Raw genomic sequence first — 21,303 nt, forward strand, 5'->3', positions numbered from 1 at the left:
CCTCTCCCGTTGCGGAGCACAGGCTCCGGACGCGCAGCCTCAGCGGCCACGGCTCACGGGCCCAGCCGCTCCGCGGCACGTGGGATCTTCCCGGACCGGGGCGCGAACCCGCGTCCCCTGCATCGGCAGGCGGACTCTCAACAACTGAGCCACCAGGGAAGCCCCTCTCCAGTTTTTACCTTTGATGTCTAGGCACAAAGAGACTGAGCGGCTCGGTGGCTTCCGAGAAGGCAGTTGAGGCAGTCCAGTTTAGGGGTACACATGCAGCCAAGGTGAGCCCAGGCACAGGGGTTCTGCAACTGTTCACTGGGACCAGTGTCATCCAATGACCCTACGAATTGTCTCAAAGGAGGACGAATGTGAAAAATTATCTAGAGTGAGATTTTCCTTAAGCCAACAGGGAGCTTAAGTGTAACTGCTGATACAGGCTTTTAAATGTAATCCAGGGCTAGAAATTCTGACCCCAACACAGCAGCCAGTATTTACCTGGGGCCTGATCGCAGCTGGAAGGACCCTGCAAAGGAAACCATTCATTTCCTCAGGTCCACGTGTGTGAACCGCCCGCACCTGAGCAGGGGCTGCTCTGACCACCACGCACCTGGACTGGACCCCCGACCAGCCAGAGCGGAGGCTGCTGCTTCTCACCCTTCCTTAGTTTCTGGCTGGCCAGCCAGTCACTCTTGGGCTGTGAACACACCCGTCTTCCCAACTCTAACAATTAGGTAGAACTCATTTCTCTGAGAACCCCCCTTTCAGGCAGAGAGGAAGAGGCCAGAGCCACCACGAGTCCCTTCTGCAGAGGCCTTTCGTCGGCTGGGGGCGACACTCACACGAGGCGGTCCCCTCCCTCCCCGTAAGGGCACAGGCCCCCCATTACCCTGAGGTGAGGGCTGCCTTTAGTCCCGATCCCGGGCTCCTGCAGTACCCCCTGACTGACTCAGGACACAGCTTCAACACTCTGAGGAAGAAAGGGACTCTTTCTCTTTCCTGGGAGGCAAAGTTTGATGCAGAAAGGCAGGAGTCCTTTAATGCCACCTCCTAGTCCTCCTTGGTGGGCCCCAGATGTTTCCCCTTATGTGGAGATTGCAGGGTCCTCCTCTGTGTTCCCAGGGCAGCAAGAGGGCGGGGCAGGCCTGGGCCGGGCAGAGGCGGCAGGGGACAGTCAGCGCAGCTCACCAGTTTCAAGTGGAACATCTACCCTCTCTGCTGCGCTAACGTGCTGTTTGCCTTACAGGGACCAGCATATCAGCTGCATGTAAATACTAGAGACACACTCGCCCAACTGGAAATTGCAGAGCTAGTGCATTTTCCCCAAAGCAGAGACTACTACCCCTGGATTTAAAAAAAAAAGGATAAACAAAAAATAGAGTACCACACATATTGCACTTTTTGCTGAATGAAATTTTTACCTCACGTTCGTCTCACCAAAGTCTCTTCAGAGGAGCCTGGTTTACAAGAAAATAAAGCTAATGGTTATTATACAGTAGTGTACACACTGCTAATGTGAAACAGACTGGAAAGAAAGTCATTATTTCAAAGTACCTCTAGTACTAAGCCTTCGTAGTGTTACTTTAGTATCTGTGAAGAGAAAACTGCTTGGAGGCTCACACAGGTCACTCACTAGTCGGGGGACAGAGCAACGGCGATGGTCAGACGGGGCTGGGAAAACACCTGACTGACAGACGGCACCAGTCTCCTCTCGCCAGCTTACGTTTCAGCAAATACAGACTGTTATGGAATTTATTGATTTCTGCTTGAAATAAATGAGAAAAGCAAACAGGAGCTTACAACATAGTCCAGCAGGATGGGTCATGCTATTCACCCCGCTGTCGTCGGTCTGAACAGACCCGCCAAGGCTGGGTGCTCCCCAGTGTCTACCTCTGGGGCCTCGACCCTCCCAGGGCCTCTCCCGCCTCATCTGTCAGCCCAGTCGTCCTGCCGTAGCTCCCGGCTTTCCTGGGCTCAGTGGCTCATGGCCCTGTGGGGAGCAGGCATCTGTGCCGATCTGTGACTCTGCCATTCTGGGGACTCTGAAAGGAGTGGCTCCCGTTTTCAATCTGGAAGGCCTTTTAATTTATAGCGCTTCTGTAGAACATTCTGGGAAAACATCCTTCTGTCTAAACAAATCAAGCCCTGTTTGATAACTGCCTTAGTTTGCAAAGAATTAAAACAGATTAGAGATCTTAATGGAAGGATCTCTTAAATGAAATGATGTTGTCTATTTCACGAAATCATCAATCTTAAGCATGAGGAGGAATAAACAATCCGTAGAAGGAACCTAATTCTTTCTTCCTGGGTTTTCACTGCGTGTTGTCAAATCACAAAAATGAGTCCTCCACACCACCCTTCCTTGCTCACACCCAGAGTCCAACCCCAAGCAGAGGGCCTCTGTGGAGCGTCCTGGCACCAAGAGGAGCCAGGACAGAACTCCTGGACCTTCCATGTTTCTCCCCACCCGCCTGGACACGTACTACAAAGAGGAAAGGCAACTTAAAGGTGTTTTCTAGATGCAGCATCAGTGTAGTATCTCTCTTCTTTGTGCTTTAAGGAAGATGCTTTGTGCTTAACGCATTCATCTGCTGATAGGACAAGCCATTCTAAAGGACAGAAACGGTAGTCTTTGTAAATAACACTGAATTTGTAACACTTGGATGTTACTGTCCAAATGACAGATTACTCCTTACTTCTAAGTATACAGTCAACTAGCCGTAGCATCTTTTTTACTTATTCTGATGATTGGATCGTAAGGGTTAATAATATACACTGTGTTTGGCAGATGATCTGCTTAAATGGTTAACACCTCTGTGGTCTTTTGAATATTGCTGTAATACTTGAACAATTCATTGCAAGTCAAAACTCTAAGGAAATTAAGGATGTGATTCCCACATGGTGGAAAACAAACTCTGAAGTGACTTTGGATTTAGCATCGACATAAATGGAAAAGTGTTGGTTTCTACAGAAAAGAAATCATTAAAGCATGATCTGGGGGGAAAAAGGCACAGCACTACCACTTCACATGGGAGATAAAAGTTCATTTTTCTCGTCCTTAAAATTTCTAAGCCCTATAGGAAACTGTCCAAATATACAAAGCTCAATAAACGACTAGCAACATCTAGTGTAAAGTCAAAGTAGTTATTACATTTTAAAAGAGACGCTAGGTCCTCTAAAGACCAACTGCCCCAAACCAGAAGTCTCCACAGAAGACTGTGCAGGAAGAGCCCGTCTTCCCCGGCCCAGGGCTGCTGCTCTTGACGGTTTCTCGAGTCTCCTGCCCCCGGTCTCTACTGCGGTGCTTCTCTTGGTTCCACAGGCGACATCTTTGGAACTCTGAGGACACTGTGACACTCTGTGACCCAGGGCACCTTCTGAAGAGGTGTGTCCCCTATTCTCAGATGGAGGTGACTGCCAGTCTCAGGGGTCAGTACCCGCTGTCACTCAGCGGACCCTGAAACAAAGCTCACGCTCTTACCGCTTGGCAGTGATCTTGGGGACAGCTTGCATCAGCAGCTTAGAACTTATGATTCACTGACAAAGTACAACTTTCTTTTATTTCCTGTGCATCAAATTTCATTATGTATTCTTGATTTGCCTTTAAGGAACATGCTGTTGCTTGGTTTCAGTGAAAAATGTATTGCCTTTTTTTTTTTTTTTTTTGCCTATATGTAACGGCACGCATTTTTTCCTGCTTTCACCAAGGTTTCCCTCGATAATGAATTGATGTAGCTCTGTGTAAAACCTAGGTCTGGATGTCTTCTTCTTATAAAACTTTTGTTGGTGCCTCTGATGAGAGCTTGCTCCACTTGACCTAAGGGCATGAGCTGCAGCCTACAGCTATGTTCCAGCACTTGCCACAGAAAACTGTGGTGGGACGGAGCCAGGAGGAAGCAACACCCACCCGGCCAGGCCCTCTGATTCCAGTTGGGTGACTTGACTTTTTCCCCATCAGGGAGAGGGGGGGAAAATAAGTTCTAAATGGAAAAGGCTGGAATAAAAATAGAAATACACACTCTCTTCACCTGACCCGCCTCACTTCCTGCGCTGAGGTTAATTTACCAGGACGTAGCCACTGTGCTGTGGGTCCACAGCTTCCAGCATTTCACAATCAAAGAGTCCAGGGAACTCCGAGAGCGCTAGAGGGTCGTAGCTGGAGGGGGCCTCCTGCAGTCCTGAGCTCCTGGGACAGCCCGGCGCCGCCATGCCGCTCTGCTGGGCTCCATCCAGAGAGTACTGACAGGGACTGGGGCGGTGTGGCTCGGGGGAGGCCGCGCCTGGCAGGTCGCAAGTCTGATAGGAGAACTGTAAGGGTGCCCGGGCGGCCCCTGAGTGCTGCGGTGGCGGTGGCGGGGGAGCAGCCCGGGGACCTGGCGAGGAGGACAGCGGCTGCAGCCCCATCTCCCGGTACTGGCTGAGGAAAGGGCTGTACTGCATTTGCTCCGAGGCAGGCTCCAGGACGGGGCTCAGGGGCTGGGTCAGGCTGAAGGGCGGCGGCTGCTGGGATGGCGGTGGTGTCTCCTGGTGGGGAAGGGGCTGTGGGTACGAGCTCTCTGCTATCTGCATCTGATTAAAATATGCCTGCAGCTGAGACTGTTTCTGGAGGAGGAGCCGCTTCTGTTGGAGTCTAAGTTGGCAATACCAAAAGAAAGAATTTTAAATCTTCTTCAGTGACGGCAATTTTAATGTAAATCCAGTATCAGTCATTAGTGTCCGTCCTCCCACTTCTCTCTTTCCCACGGCAGGAAAAAAAAAAAAAAAAAGTGGGGGTAGGAACCAGTCATGTTTGGTTTCTTAAACCCAGTCTTATTTTTTGTCCCCCAGTTCTGGCTGATCCCTCAGTGCTCAAGTGAACACGAATTCCTTTTCTCTAAGACTCTTTTCTCCTCCCTATGAAACAAGAGGCTGATTTCCCATCTGGAGTGTTTTGAAGCGGGGCTGACACCTTGGTCTCTGTGGGTGTCTGTAGATTGATGGATTAGGGTAGTTCTACCTTGGCCAAGAGGTTTCTACTAGTGAGGCCTGGGGGCACGGGATTACCACAGGGGAGGATGGAGGCCTTCTCTCCAGCATAACCCACTTAAACTGCAGTAGCTCATGGATCCTGAAAGTTTAGGTCTATTCATAGCCCAAAGGGGAAACACTAGGAGAAAAAGAAAACAAAGCACGCTTAGGGCTGCTATTCCCTGACAGGCCTATAGTCCATGGACAGTGGAATATCCATGTTAGTGTATTGAAACCTGTTTTCCTGGTACAGGCAAATACTAGGGGAAAGGACAACATACCCAGCTTGTCTGCCACAAAGAAAGTGATTTCTTTGGCCAACCACCATCTCTCACCTGTGTTCTTGCAGCTGCTGTTCAAGGCTCCGTGGTGGTTCTTTACAATAAAGCTGACAGGTGTTCTGGGCTTTTGACAGAAGGCTGGGCTTCTGGAAGAGCAGAAAAATACAAGCGTGACATGTTGTCATCTAGGACGCAGTCATTAGACTGTACTTCTGCCTGGAGGACGAAGCCAAGTGAGTCCTCCAGAATCTGCGCAGGATGCAGGGACTGACACTTGCTCGTTGAGACCCTGGGAGAACCTGTGGCCCAGCAGCATTGGGTCAGCAGGCCTGGGCTGTCTCAGCTCTAACCTGCTTCACTTTTCTGTCTCTAAAAGTCCTCTAGGACCGGGAGGTTCATGGAGACTAAAAACAATGAGAAAAGTGGAGTTAGATCTATAGCAAAGGCCACAGCACCTGCTGAATGAACAAATGATTCATTCTTTATGGGATCTATGTTGCATCATTTTTAAAGATTTTTGGGCACCAACAGAGAGCTGATAGTACATTTTTTGCTGACCTGAGATTTCCATTTTATTTATTATTCACTAAGAGGCATAACATAGAAGTAAAGAAGCCAGGGTTCCCTTTCCTGCTGCTCAGTGGCAGTACCCTTTCCTCGGGTCTGAGGACAGAGCTTCTCTGCTGCCAAGACAGAGCATAAGGCTAAGTCTGAACATGTTTCTAGAAACTACAAGTGCGGAGTCAGACCCACCTGCCTATAAAGAAATTAAGCAGCTGCCCTAAAAAAATACCAAGCAAAACAGGTTCCTGCTTTGCAGAAAGGCAGGTTCGGGATACACAAAGTGAGCTGGAGCAACAAGGGGGAGGATCCCACCTGGAGTCTGTGCTGCAGGTACTGGGCTTCCAGGCTGTGCCGCTGGGAGAGCTGAGGGTGCGTGCTGCCTGGGAGTGCAGACACGCTCTTCTGCTGAGGAGGAGCTTCCTCCTGAGGAGCAAGGGGGTGGAAACACTTTCAATTTCCCACGTGGGAGAAAGTTTCAAATCTCAGTTTAAGCACCTTGGCAAATGTCCAAGGGGAACTCCAACTCTGTTAAGACATGATCCTCAATGCTTTTACAGTAACTAGCAGGCTGAGGGTTAATCACTTTGCAGAAAGTGTATACATGCATTACCTGTAGTAAACGATTACCTAGTCAGTACTGGAGCAAAGGCCCCTGATGTCAACAGAAGGTTATTACCTTCATGTGGGCATCAAATGCTATAATATCCCTGATGTACTGAAAATGGGCTCAAATAAAATGTATTAAATAAACAGCAATATTTTTTGTATTTTTAGCATAAATAATTCACTTATAATATTTAGTGAAGTGATATCACATCAAAAATAGTGGCAACAAGCTTCTCATTTGTACTATTATTTGTAATTTCTGTGTGTGTGTGCATGAAGGGAGGGGAGTTCAAGGGAGACTCTTAAGAGGTATAATTCATATAAAATCTGCCCTATGAACCGAGCATCGCTTGACAGCGTCCAAGCCTCCATGTGGTACTGATCACCTGGGCCAGCGTGGAAGGGTCTAACCCAACCTGTCGGGCAGATGGCAGCAACAAGGAAGGCCTTCAGGCTGTGGTCTTTCCAAAGAACCCTGTTTGCTCCAGGACTGGAGTAAATGCTCTAAATGGAATGACACACCATCAGGACAAACTGATGCCTTATTCTCACCCAGCCACTGTGGGCAGGGCCCAGAACACGCACCTGAGGGCAACTGCTAGCCAGGTCTTGTAGCTGAGGAGCCGGTGATGCCAGGTTAGGGTCTGCCTCTGATCCTAGCTGCTCATAGAGCAACTGCACTTTGTTCAACTCTAGGATTCCTTTGGTTCTAGCCAGATTCTGAAGATGCTGTCTAAATGCTACAATTCCTGAAAGAAAGAACCACGACCAAACAGTTTAAATAAAACACAAGGCCTTTCAGTGACCAGAGGTATGAAACCAACATGGCAACAAACCCCATCCAGTCCTACAACACAAGAGCTGTAGGAACCAGAAGAGAAGGCAGGCAGTCACCTTGGGTGAGGGAAGTGTCTGACGCCCGGCGGCCCTCTCTGAAGCTCACTGGAGACCTGTTGTGGGCCTCTCGTTTCTGGGAGCTCAGAGCCTGCATGGTAGGGTTGGCAGGTCTCAGGCTCACGAAGGGAGACGTCATGCGGGGTGAGGGCTGATTGGCTAACATGATGTCCTTAAGGGAAGGGTTGTCCTCAGGAAAGTGCAGGTTCCTCGGAACAGACCCCATATCATACTCAGAGTCCACACTGTCAAGGGAGGGGTTGTCACTCATGGAGAAAATTTTCCCTTCAAGAGAAAAGACAAAACAAAACACAACACCAATATGACCACCAATAGATCGCAACTTCTTGGAACATGGGATACAAAGCACAACCAGCTTGAGTTTCCACAGTAACAGTGCCCTTAATTTCCAACCAAAACATCTTTTCAGAACTTTTTTACATGTCAATTTAATCAGCTTCGAATTCTGCGGTGAAAACACTCCAGAACCTGTACCCATAAGATCTTGGCCACTCCAAAAGAGCCAGAGTCCTCGATGAGTCACATCGCACTCAGATGAATCCTGGGCGTCAGGGGAGGCCACTCAGAGACGTGTCATTTTAATCTCTGAGAGCTGCTGAGCAGGCCTAATCTTAACTCCTGCTGCATGTGGTCCACAAAGACACAAGACATAGACAACATTCCAGGGGCTGGTTGGTATCATTCCTGTTTCTTGGAGGAGACCCAAGATGCCGAGAAGACCCAGGCTGGCACTTACTGGAAAGCGTACCTGAACCAGGCATCACGGCCAGCTGGTTGGTCACTTCCGACAGAGTGTGCCGCCTCTGCCCGCCGCGTGTGGACTGGAAGGCGCCCAGGGCCCGCCCGGGGTCTTCCTCGGCCTCTCCTTCTGTCTCCAGCCCTTCATCGATGGAGGTCTCCATCACGTCGCTGGGCAGTGACTGGCACCCCTTCCTCGCCAGGACTGGAGGCACAGGGTCCAGGAGACAGCCATTTACCTAAATGTCAGCGTGAGAGGGATGTGGGAGGAGCTATCAGTCGCTGCTCTGCTGAGACACTTGAAGAATCCACAAAGGCGAAAATGTCAAGACCTCTGGCCGATTAGAAATTAAGTAAAATGTTAAAAATGTACATATTGGTGTACATATTGGTTACTAATGACAACCACGTAGATTAGAAGTTAAGGCAAGTCAACGGCAGCACTTAAGAGACAGAAGCCCATTATGACCCAAATTGGCACTGCCTCCCAGGTTTCTCTGAGTCATCATGATTACAATGAACAATTTTTTTTTAGTGGTTTCCAGATGAATAGGGTCTATCAGCTTGAGGCCTACCAGTTATTATTTTTTTTTAATAAGGGAAATGAAGAGGGGGAAGATGAGATTTAGAAAAAAGAAAACAAAACCAACTGCACGGCTCACAGCTAAGAAAAGACTAGTCACCGGCATTCTTCTAATGTTCAACCACAAAACATACTGGAAGGCTCTACACATACTTCTATATTCATAATTTAAGTACCTGCACATTGGATTGGATTTAGTCTTTAATTGGTTCTATGTGCCTAAGGAATGGAAAAAAGAATTCTTTAAAGACGGACATACCACGAAAAGGAGGGAAAACAAAATTCAAATGGCAAACAGCCAAAGCCTTCCATTATAGAATAACAAATGACTCACAGGCCCCAAATCCCAGCAGAGGTTAATGAGCAGCAACGCTCTGAATTCTCTCTGCTCCAGCAACACACACAGTATCTATGCGTCCTATCCCACGGGATGAGCTCAGCACAGCTCCTGAGTGAGTGTCGCCTTCCTCTGCAGTTGACAAGCAAACCACCTTTGGGGGGGCCGACACAGCCCACAAAGGGGAGCTGTGGTTGCGAGTTCTTCTGGCTGGTAAAAGCCCCAGTGAGGAGGCAATTATTTACCTCATTACCTTAACTATCATCCCCTCGTGGAAATCAATCCAGTTTTCTCCTATGAATAGCTGCTCAGGAGGAGCCAGGCATAAGACCGAGCTCCCAGCAGTACTTTCACCTGGAATACACCGGGTAGCGCTATTGTTTCCTTTGGAAGCAGGAGAGGCTCATGTATGTGAGAGGTGACGTGGGACATCGCTATGCCAGACACAGGAAACTTTCCTCTTATGGCAACCAATCTGAAGGCTCTGAGAGGCCCTTTATTTGGAGAGGGAGACTTGGGTGACTCAGATCATTGTTGGCTTGGGGGAGGGGATGGTTAGTCCATCAAATCTGTTCTGGGGCTGTAGCCATTACTTGGATAAGGCAGCTAATGCACGACAGGGTTTTAAAGTGACAAGTGGCCATTTAAAAGGAAGGGTAGAAAATGCTTTCTTCCTAGACTAAGACCAATCTTCTCCATGGCACTAGAAAACAAAAACTCTGAAATCTGGCCAGCAACAATTACGCTCCCCTTCAACCGTCCCCAGATAAGTGTTCCCTTTTTGACTAAACTTAAAAGTTTTCTTGTAGGAAAGAATGGTGGTTTGGGGACTTAACATTCATAACTCTACACTACGTTCCTTAACTGTCTACTAGTATAATTTTCTAAGACTAGCCAAGGATGATTTGGAAATGAATAAAAAACAACAGAGAAAAGACTGTTATCAAGTAAATATCTACTGAGCATCTTTACATTTTATAGCATATGTCAAAATTTTGCCAGATATTTCTTGTGAGAAATATTTTGCAAGTACCGCCTTACAACCATGCCTTTCTTTCCTTAGTAGAGAAAGGCCACTTTTTTCTGAGTACTCCAAAAACCTTGCAGTCCCCCCAAATTTACGATTTTTCTTAAATTGTCTGCTTATAAATTTATTTCCTCATCTAGACTACAAGATGAATTTTTATCGTTCATTTAACAATGTTTACTGAATTCAGTTTCACGCTGGGACAGGTAGATGACAATGATCTGGTTTTTCAGATGATGCCTGGTGATGACTGAATCAGAAAACGCTGTGGTGACCCTTTCAGAGTTAAGAGGTATGAACAGAAAGCTGCCCTAGAGCTCATTCAGTTTACAGGTGTGAACACTTTCATCTCTAAGATAAGTTCCTGAAACAGGTGATAATCATGCCACCTTTGCCTGCCAGTTTACCCAGGGACTTGATATAACAAATTAAACTCTAGGATTTTGTGACTGTAACATGGGCTGATCTATCTTAGTGACGTAAGCTGCTAGAAATGAGATCTTTTGCTCTAGGAAAAAATCCAGGCTAACTGTAAACTCTAAGACTGCAAAATACAATATGGGTGGGTAAAAGGTACATTTTCCAACACAGTGTTTTTGCCTTTCCTTAAAGTTCAGTATATCACTTCCCTTCTGATAAGAGATCTCAGATGCAGTAGATAGCACACATGTAGGAGTCAGCCTCTCAGAAACTCCACCACTAATTGGTAACAACCCTGAGCTTACCACAAACACAAGATTCTAGCACAGGAGATTGCTACTGTTATGGACTGAATGTTTGTATCTCCCCTTAGATTCACATATTGAAGCCTTAACATCAGTGTGGCTATATAGGAGATAGAGGCTCTAAAGAGCTGACTAACATGGTAGATTAATGTATAGTACTAGCCAGTGAGCCTGGAGGCTCGGAATGTGCCTTATTTAATTTGTATCCTAAGTGCCTGGCAAGTTTGGCATATATTGAAGAGGCTCAAACCTCAGCTCCATCACTTATTAGGCAAGTTGCTTAACTTCTATAAAGCTCTTTTTTTTTTTCACTTGTAAAATGGGAGTAAAGTTGTTTGGGAGGATTAACTAAAACACTGTGTATATTAACATTATTTCTGGACCAAAGAGAATGTTATTTTATAACAATAAAAAATTTTTAAAGCATGAGAATAAAACAACATTTTCTTTTAAAGCATTTTTACCATCTTGAGGCAAATTAAACAAATAACCAGGTGAGGAAGGAAAGCACTAGATAACCCCAGTTCCAGAAATTTATCCTAGGGAAATAATAAAAGGTATAGTCAAAAATTTAGACACAGGGATAGTCACCTGAAGCATATGTAAGGAAGCAAAAAATATTAAAGTACCTGATGTCCAAAAATAGAAGAGTAGTTAAATAAGGGTGCAACTAATACAATATATTAGGCAGTTGTTAAATATAACTCATGCTTTCAAAGAAGATTTCATGGTATGGGAAAAATGCTCATGATGTTATATTACGTAAAAGCAAGGTACAAAATTACATATAATAGAATAAAATTTTGTTTTAACAAGTCTACCTACGTACTGAGTCACCCTATACTCATCCACCCACCCATCCATCTATCCATTCATCTATAACCTACTCCAAGGAAACGTGTCAAAATGGGCCTACCTTTGGGTAGGGGGACTATGGATAAATTAATTGTTTCCTTTATCCCTCTGTGAATTTTCCACGTGTGATTCTGACTGGTTTGATGTCTTTTAATTATAAATTAAAAAATCCAAATTCAGAAGTAAAAGTGCAATTTCTCCCCTTTACAAAGTATTAGAGGTTAACACTCTTAAGAGTTTTTGATGAATATCCTTCTTAGATCTTTTGTTATGTGTACTACCTTTATAATTTAAAAAAGGTATTAAAAACGTCAATAGACATGAACAGCTCTACTACACTTGCACTTTCATAGTTTCACAGTTCCCTTCCACTATCCGGACATGAAAACGGTCACTTGGAAAATCCTTTTCTCATAGAACTTTAATAAGATGCTAAAAGTGACTGAAGTGTCCGTATGTGTGTGTATGTATAAAGTCCATTATTCCCAAAGAAACTCTCGAAAGTGAGACACTGACCCTCCAGGGCTTGCACCTGCTCCTGTATGGGCTCTGCACCACCTGGGGGGCTCGGTTACTGCTCAGAGTTAGGTGACTGTCTCAGAAAGGTGCTATTTTGGGAGCCATCCCAAACCATGTTTCAAGTCAGACTTCCTGAGGGATTTTACTGATAGTTTTAAGTTTGATAGTGTTAAGTTTAAGTTGAAGACTTCTGGGAGAGAAGGAGAAGCGAAACCTCCGAGGCGCATAATATCTGCCACCAATCGCGAGCAGAAGTGACTGAGCAACACATGCAGTTACACGCCATCCTTCAGAAGACAACAAATAGGTGTTAGAGGAAATGCATATGAAGCAAGACCAACAACAAAGGGCTAGTATCTCTGTCTGACGGTTTTGTGTGTGTGTGCGTTTATTTATGGGCCCCAGAGAAAGAGGTGCTAGGGAGGGAAGAGGCACAAAGAGTACTGCTGACATAAATGAAATGGTACGCAAATAAGACCAGCGGATGTCTACAGCCTGGCTGAGTGCCAGGGTGGCCCTGCCAATGTGGGTGGCCAGTTCCAGCATGGCATTGCTCTTCCTACAAATGCAAATATGCCATCTAGCTTCTGTCTATATCTTTCACAAAATCATTCGTTTCCTGTCTGTTTCCTAGTTACGGTAACAATCACAAGCTTTAAAAATAGCTTGCCCTATATAATACGGCAGACAGTGCCCAATCTGTGTTTCGGGCCTGAGGCCCTCATAGCCAAGCTTTAGGCAGACTGCATTTTAATTTTTTCAAGGGAATTAGATTTTAAAAATAAATGAGTGATGTTGCCTCAATTTATGTCTAAATTTCTGGGTGAGAATGTAATAGCAGTTTATGAGGATTTGAACATGCTAGGCAACCACAGGCAGAGGAACAGACTGTCCACAGGAAGTGGCTTCGTCCTCAGGTACAGAGACACTAACTCCTCAGGGTCAGGAACCCGGCTTAACACCTGCTTATGGCAGCCCAGAATCAAGGTGCCTTGACTACGCTCTAGTCGTTACTCATTACTTAACTTCTGAATCAGCTCTACCTCCAGAGCTCCCTATTTCTGAAAATTCTATTCACCTTCCTGATCATCAAGACTCAAAATACTGTTATCAGTCTGGACTTCTTTTCTCTGGACCTAACAGTCTATCAGTTTTATCTGTGCAATCTCATTTATACCATCCCCTCCTCTCCAGTTTCACGGGCACCATCCTAGCTCAAACCCTCGTCACCTCCCCTGACACACACTCTAACCTTCTACTGTGCTTGTCACCAGTCTCTCTCCTATCCAACGCAGGCTACGGACCTTTCCAGGTTCATTTCTGAAGCACAATATGGATCATGGTGTTTTCTTATCAAAAAATCTCTGATTGTTTCCTACTACCTTGGAGAAGGTCCATTTGGAAAAAACTCTTTTTTTTTACAATTTAATTTTATGTATTTGGTCGCGCCAGGTCTTAGTTGTGACAGGTGGGCTCCTTAGTTGCGGCTCATCGGCTCCTTGGTTGTGGCACGTGGATTCCTTAGTCGTGGCTCGAGGGCTCCTTAGTTGTGGCTTGCCGGCTCCTTAGTTGCGGCATGTGAACTATCTTAGGTGCGGCATGCATGTGGGATCTAGTTTCCTGACCAGGGGTTGAACCCAGGTCCCCTGCATTGGAGGCAGGGAGTCCCAACCACTGTGCCACCAGGGCAATCCCGAAAACTCTCTCTTTATTAAAAAAATATTTATTTATTTATTTGGCTGCACTGGGTCTTAGTTGTGGCATGTGGGATCTAGTTCCGTGACCAGGGATCGAACCTGGGCCCCCTCCATTGAAAGCATGGAGTCTTAACTGCTGGACCACCAGGGAAGTCCCAGAAAAAACTCTCTTGATAATACTGAAACACCTTCCTGTGTTGAGAGCCCCAACCTAGAGAAAGAGTCTATCCCTTGGCTTGACATTCAAAGCAAGGCTATTTGTCTTTATTTTGTACAACTTCCCTTCACATGCCCTTTCCCTCAGCCACATTGAGCTCCTGCTCTGACTTAGAGGGACCCAGGCTTTCCTGACATTTGCTGTTGCTCAGGCCTTTCCCTCCACCGAGATATCACACCCTAGTTTCCATCCACACTGATTCTGCCCTACTCTCAATTCCCAGCTCTGACAGTTAAACCAAAGACATTCCTGATCAAATGAACTAAAAGCAACTCCCCCATCTCCTTCTACTCTTGCAGCACTTTGATTTTTTTTATCTCTTTAAGGGACCAATTATGTTTTATCAATTTATTCAGTACCCGGCACATTACCTTTAGTTAACCTTCATGTCTCTTCTGCTAGACTACAAACTTTGAGGCAGAACTAATGTCCGAGTCACCTTTTTATTACCTAACGAGGCTAAAAAGACAGGAAACCAATATTTGCTGAGTATCTACAATTTGCCCAAAACCTCACACACATACTTTCAATTAATCCTCACAACAGTCTCATAAAGTTGGTATCCTTGTTTTACACAAGAGAAATGGAGGTTCAAAGAAGTTAGCCACTTTGTCCAAGTTCACACAGCTAGTGAAGAACAGAGTCTATTTTAAACATACTCTAAGACCTGCCCATTAATATGATCCTCTGTATATCACTGGATGCTAAGTATATAAAACACAAATTAGAAGTTAAATAAATATTCATTAAATGAGGGAAGCTGTCATGTTCCATATACTAAGAGCCAACTTTATGCAGCACACCAGAATAAACTTATCTCCTTTAAGTATGTTCAAACTGGACAAAAAAAGATGTTTAACTGACCAAAAAAGATGGCTCATCATTTTGTAGCTGCAGCACAGGCAGCAGAAGAGAGGCCATAATAACAAAGGCAAAGCCCAACTTAGCACAATAGTTATACTTTCGTTTTCAGAATTACAATTGGTTTAAAAAAAAATCCAAAACCTATGAGGGATCTAGAACTTGAGAGAAGGAATTGGTTAAGGAAAGAGAATGAAGAAGGATTCTGAAAAGTACACATGAGATCTGACATGTGACATAACCGTCATAATGACAAGATGGTGAGAGAGCAAGGTTAGGCCTGGATACTTTTCTCAGGTCTTCTGCACAAAAACAACTCCTCCCAAGTGACTTGAGGAAATGACAAAGTTCAGCTAAGCTGAAGTACAACATTTGTGTGGACAGAGTTGAAATCTCCAGCCAGCCAACAAGCTTGGAGTCTCTCAAACACATCTGTACCTTTGGAGTGTCGACACACTCTTCCTCCATGAATGTTGCTTCCGCCTGACAGCCGGATGCTGGAAACGTGAAGGCGTCCACGTTGGATGCCTGTGGGAGGAGGGCAGATCGCATCACTCGCACGTTTGGTGAATGCACCGTCACTGGGAGTCCCACAGTTTGTGTCTGTAAATATGGCAAGAACGGAAAGTTTGGGAACATTAATACTTTCTATATAAAGATACAAAATTCTTGAAATAAAACAATTCTTCCTGATGTAATTAAAGGATAAATAGTGATTTGTTGGAAACTCCAGAAAAGATGTGATGAAGTACGTACATGGTACAGGTACTGATCTGAAGCAGTCTAGCAATCAATTATTCTGAGATAGGATGTACAGAATTTCGTTCCTGTTCCATGATGAGGTGTGTAACTTTCACAGATGACAGGAAAGCTAGGCTTTGTAAGGAATCTAAGATGCTCTTTTTCAGTTCAATGAACATATATTGTCTATATCCTTAAATATATTACCTTGGAAAGATACAAAGAAGAATAGAGAAGTCCCAGTCTCTAGGAGTAGGAGATCAAAACTGAACCAGAGATAAGATACACACACAACTAACTGTAATACAAAGTACACTGCAATAAGGGCTATCTACCTGCATCTCTCTCTCTTTTTTTTTTGGTGGGGTATGGGGTGAGATGGTATATATTTCTTGGCAAGGGTGTGAGTGAAGAGGAAGAAGAGAGAAGCAGCAGCTACTCGGAGGGGACAGGAATGTCCTTCTTTTTTTTTTTGAGGTATGCGGGCCTCTCACTGTTGTGGCCTCTCCCGTTGCGGAGCACAGGCTCCAGACGAGCAGGCCCAGCGGCCATGGCTTGTGGGCCCAGCCGCTCCGCGGCACGTGGGATCCTCCTGGACCGGGGCACGAACCCGTGTCCCCTGCATCAGCAGGCGGACTCCCAACCACTGCGCCACCAGGGAAGCCCGGAATATCCTTCTTTGAAAGAGACACACAGACTGAACACACACAGCCTGCTTGCCCAGTGGAAACAGAGATGCTTATTGCTGAGCAAGTTATGTTCCTGAAGTCAACCTACTCTAGAAAGTCCATTCTCCATGTGTCTCCTCTGTTAAAAATTCTAAGTAAACAAGTATTACAAAGTCTTCCTCATTTAAAAGAGAATTTTCCTTTATGACAATTGGCAAGAATTGATTTTGAAGATGAAACCGTTGGATAATCCTTTCCTCCCCATTTCTTCAAAACTAGCAGAATAATTTATTAGATGCCTTTTGAACATAACAGACATTGCAAAACATCTGAGGGAACAATCATCATACCAGTTTCTAAAAGGCAGAGGAATGGCCTGTATTTTTTCTGCCATTGTCACTTTAAGGGATACAGGATGGTGAGCTTTAAATTCAAACAAGTGAAAAGGAACAAAATGGTATGATTCTAGCTTTTCCCTTCCCAAGACCTGGTTTTGATTCCTGGCTCCATCACTTACTAATTGTGTGAACTTAATCAGTTACCTAAACTCTTTGCATCTTATTTTCTTCGCCTCTAAAAAACATCATAATATCTACTTCACGGTGAAGTTAGGACTGTAAAAGGCAACATGTAAAGTCCTTCGCTCAGTACTGTTAATTCCTCCTTTCTCCTTCTTTCTGAAGTCTTAAAATGATGATAATAATTTAATACAGGAATTAGTAAAATGAATACACAGTTTTGTTCTCAGATACTAGCTAATGGTTCCCAGTTAAAATTTCAGGTTGATGGTTTTCAATAATGGAGGAATATGTTATAAATACATTTTATACTTGACTATGACTATATTTAGAATATACTTTATATTCCAACATTAACATCATTAGATATACTGCATGAGATAAAGAACAAAATAGCAATAGCAAAGTGTTGGTATTATATGGATGGTAAAAAGAGACAGAAAATACACTGTATATTATTCTGAACATGACAAAGAAATAGCTTTTCTTATATCATCATTCCTCAGGCCTATATCCTCAGCCACTTTTGAGACAAAACATTTTTTTTTCCTTTCAAGCATTTTAGTCATTTAAATTAATTTTTTTAGCCACAATGTAAAATTTAAACTTCCAAATAAAGCATATTTGATACATTCTTCTTACCCTTATCACTGGCTTTTCAATCAAAGGATAAAGGTGAACTTTGATTTCTGTTTCCCAAATTTATTAGACTGCTCCTTATTAGGGCAAAGCACTACCTGTAGACACTGCCCTGGAAATGAGATACCAACATGATAACTATGATATGTTGTTCTTCTCACTCCCTGCCTCTTGTTAGCTGTGACTTTTTAAATGGCAGGATTGCTCTGGGCCGGACCAAGCATAACACATTTTCCTTTCACATCCAACCTGGACTACAACAACTTACTGTGAACTTCGTAAGGACAGAGAAATAACACATTTTATTGTGACAGCCGCTTCACAGGAAATACAATGATAGATTCAGGGGTCTGGTTTTTAGGATTCTTGCAATCACTGATGGGATTAAAGAAGTATTTTTGGCACAAGTTAGAGTATAAATATTCAAATAGCATGCCCAGCACTAAAGATCTGATTAAAGAATATGTTATTATAATAAATAGATGGTTGATTAATATCCCAAGCAAGCAGATATTACCAGTTTCTCCAAGAGTGGCCATAAACACAATAGGCACATGGAAAGATGGTCAACATCGCTAATTATTAGAGAAATACAAATCAAAACTACACTGAGATATCACCACACACCGGTCAGAATGGCCATCATTAAAAAGTCTACAAATAACAAATTCTGGAGAGCGTGTGGAGAAAAGGGAACCCTCTTACACTGGTTGGAATGTAAGTTGGTGCAGCCACTATGGAAAACAGTATGGAGGTTCCTTAGAAAGCTAAAAATAGAATTACCATATGATCCAGCAATCGCACTTCTGGGTATATATCCAGACAAAACTATAATTCAAAAAGATACATGCACCTCTATGTTCATAGCAGCACTATTTACAATCGCCAAGACACGGAAACAACCTAAATGTAAATCAACAGAGGAATGGATAAAGAAGATGTGATACATATATACAATGGAATACTACTCAGCCATAAAAAGAACGAAATAATGCCATTTGCAGCAACATGGATGCAACTAGAGATTATCATACCAAATGAAGAAAGTCAGAAAGAGAAAGACAAATACCATATGATATCACTTATATGTAGAATCTAAAATATGGCACAAATGAACCTATCTACAAAACAGAAAGGGACTCACAGGCATAGAGCACAGACTTGTGGTTACCAAAGTGGAGGGGAAGTAGGGGAGGGATGGACTGGGAGTCTGGGGATAGTGGATGCGAACTATTATGTATAGAATGGATAAACAGCAAGGGAACTATATTCAGTATCCTGGGATAAATCATAATGAAAAAGAATATAAAAAAGAGTGTATATATGTGTATAACTGAGTCACTTTTCTGTACAGCAGAAATTAACACAACATTGTAAATCAACTATACGTCAATAAAAAAATAAATTAAAAAAAAAAGAGTGACCATAAACAATGACCATGTCCACTAACTGTAATGACTTTTTAGATCATATGTTTATTGTCTTGAATCTCTTCTTCTGATTTTATGCTTTCCAGCACCATTAAAATGAAAATAACATTTTCTCCTATGGGAAAAATCTTTACTGGTCCCATAGGAATATGCTTATTATGGACAGAATTGTGCCCCCTGCCCCCGCCCCCATCTATATGTTGAAGCCCTAACACCCAATGTGACTATGTCTGTAGACAGGGCCTTTAAGGAGGTAATTAAGGTTAAATGAGGTCATGAGGGTGGGGACCTAATGCAAAAGGACTGGTGTCCCTCTAAGAAGAGGATGAGATACCAGAGATCTCTCTTCCTGCATGTGCAGAGAAGAGGATGTGTGAGGACATAGTGAGAAGGTGGCCATCTACAAGCCAGGAAGAGAGTCCTCACCAGAACCCTGATGGCCCCTTGATCTTGGACTTCCAGCCTCTAAAACTGCGAAAACATAAACTTTGTTGTTGAAGCTGCCCAGTCTGTGGTGCTAAACAGCAGCCCTAGTTGACTTTTTCTTACAGTTGTGGAGGGCAACCTCTAATCTGTAATTAAAGAACTGGGATGAGTGTTTCATTCTAGTCTACTTACAGTTGATAGAAAGTTGGAGTGAAGGACTATTAAAAACTAGTGGTTAGAATTCACAAGAAAAAGGCATATTTTAAAAAAATAGTCACCTGCAGTCAATTAGATGTAACATTTCCTGTATATTATGTGGCAAATATAAGTACTCTAAATCCATCTAAGATGGGAATCTCAATGTTTTCTAAGTAGTAATCATGGGTTGTTCATCACTATACCATAAATTCCTTAAGGGCAGGGACTGTTTCCTGGGTACCTATGAAACCATGATGGCTGGGACTGTGCCTGGCACATAAGTGCTCTATCTGAACACAATTGCTGTTATCAATTAATCAATTTTATCTTTGTAGCAAACTTATGAAGTAGGTATTGCTATTTCCATTTTATAGTTAAGGACCCTGGAGCTCAGAGATGCTGACTTGTTGAAGTCACTCAGCTCAGTATGGAACCCAAGGTCTGCTTGATTACACAAGTCATGTGATCTTTGCAAAGGACCTTGTGATTTCACCAGTTCCTTATGACTCTATCAAGTAACAAGCGATTTGCCACTTCTTTAAAAAGATAGTAGAACATCAAAGAATTCAAGGGAGAAGGCTCTACTAAAACTTTAAGCATATTTATAGTCATAAAAACAGAGAAATCTATTTTTTAACAAGTTCAGTACTAAACATTAGAATGTGAAGTCTCGTAGGGAAGGGAGATCTTCTTCAACCCCAGTGCCTGTTTCTTAGCATCCAGATGGCACTCAAGACAAGTTTCTGAATGAGCACTGAAGATTGCTATTTGAATTAGATACATTTTAAGTCACAGTAAATAGTTTTCTATGATAACTTGGATCAATGCATAAAATGAGAAGAACTCATGGGGTGCTTGGTAATAAAAAAAATGATCAAACATAAGAAGCCCCAAGCCAAATGAAATATAACTTGAGATCTAAGGAATTTGCTTCAAGTTTAGATATGAAAGGAAATCATGTACAATAACATATGCGTGTGCTCAGGAGCAATCGTTTATGTAACCCTCACTTGTGTAATGTTTCAGAAGAATAAAGAGACTCGGGAGGGAAGCTGCTCAGCATGGGGGCTTTCCTGCTTCCTATCCTTCTGCCTGGCAGCGTTTTCCAGAGGGAAGGGGCACCCTCCATCTCACTATTACTACCCCAACTTAGGAATTCTCATTTTTTCTCCCTCCTCTCTATCTTGAAAGCCATACCACTCGACCTTGAAGAATTCCAAGTGCTCAGAGATACTTCAACCCAAATATCTGGAACTTTATTGATATATTATTTTACTCACATTAGTATCAATACATTATTTTAGATATTAAAATATGTATAACAAGGTACACCATTTACCTATTAAAATCAAGACGATTTTAATTTCCTGGGGTTTCTTTTTCACATATTCTGTAGAAGCCAAGGCAAAATTCTACTATAATTCTATAAATTTTGTAAAACTGCCAAACAAAAAATACAAAGTGAAAACTCTTTTGCTCTTACTTGCACTTTATTTTATTTATATTTATCTAATTTTATTTATTTATTTTTTAAACGTTTTTATTGGAGTATAATTGCTCTACAATGGTGTGTTAATTTCTGCTTTATAACAAAGTGAATCAGCTATACATATACCTATATCCCCATATCTCCTCCCTCTTGCGTCTCCCTCCCATCCTCACTATCCCACCCCTCTAGGTGGACACAAAGCACCGAGCTGATCTCCCTGTGCCACGCAGCTGCTTCCCACTAGCTATCGATTTTACATTTGGTAGTGCATATA

At 43.5% G+C, this 21,303-nt stretch overlaps 2 protein-coding genes across 3 annotated transcripts in view; one reads left to right on the forward strand and one right to left on the reverse strand.

Annotated features, from left to right (window-relative positions):
- PPP2R1B (protein phosphatase 2 scaffold subunit Abeta) overlaps nucleotides 1–1,342 on the forward strand; it is a 36,650-nt gene extending 35,308 nt beyond the window's left edge. Inside the window, exon 16 of the mRNA XM_007128258.3 lies at nucleotides 1,235–1,342. Coding sequence (XP_007128320.1) covers nucleotides 1,235–1,342 — 108 coding nt within the window. The remainder of the gene's footprint in view (nucleotides 1–1,234) is intronic.
- A 2,280-nt stretch (nucleotides 1,343–3,622) lies between these two features.
- The window catches only part of SIK2 (salt inducible kinase 2), a 130,584-nt gene continuing 112,903 nt past the window's right edge, over nucleotides 3,623–21,303 (reverse strand). The window contains exons 9-15 of one of the 2 annotated variants that reach the window (XM_007128254.2): nucleotides 15,359–15,523; nucleotides 8,110–8,338; nucleotides 7,341–7,625; nucleotides 7,032–7,195; nucleotides 6,153–6,263; nucleotides 5,331–5,422; nucleotides 3,623–4,618 (exon numbers count right to left, since the gene is read on the reverse strand). In XM_007128254.2, coding sequence (XP_007128316.2) covers nucleotides 4,045–4,618; nucleotides 5,331–5,422; nucleotides 6,153–6,263; nucleotides 7,032–7,195; nucleotides 7,341–7,625; nucleotides 8,110–8,338; nucleotides 15,359–15,523 — 1,620 coding nt within the window. In that variant the 3' untranslated portion in view covers nucleotides 3,623–4,044. Of the gene's footprint in view, nucleotides 4,619–5,330; nucleotides 5,423–6,152; nucleotides 6,264–7,031; nucleotides 7,196–7,340; nucleotides 7,626–8,097; nucleotides 8,339–15,358; nucleotides 15,524–21,303 lie in introns of both variants that reach the window. The other variant, XM_007128253.2, reaches the window with a different exon arrangement.

The sequence above is a fragment of the Physeter macrocephalus genome, chromosome 16, assembly GCF_002837175.3.
Source record: "Physeter macrocephalus isolate SW-GA chromosome 16, ASM283717v5, whole genome shotgun sequence".
In the NCBI taxonomy this organism is placed as follows: domain Eukaryota; kingdom Metazoa; phylum Chordata; class Mammalia; order Artiodactyla; family Physeteridae; genus Physeter; species Physeter macrocephalus.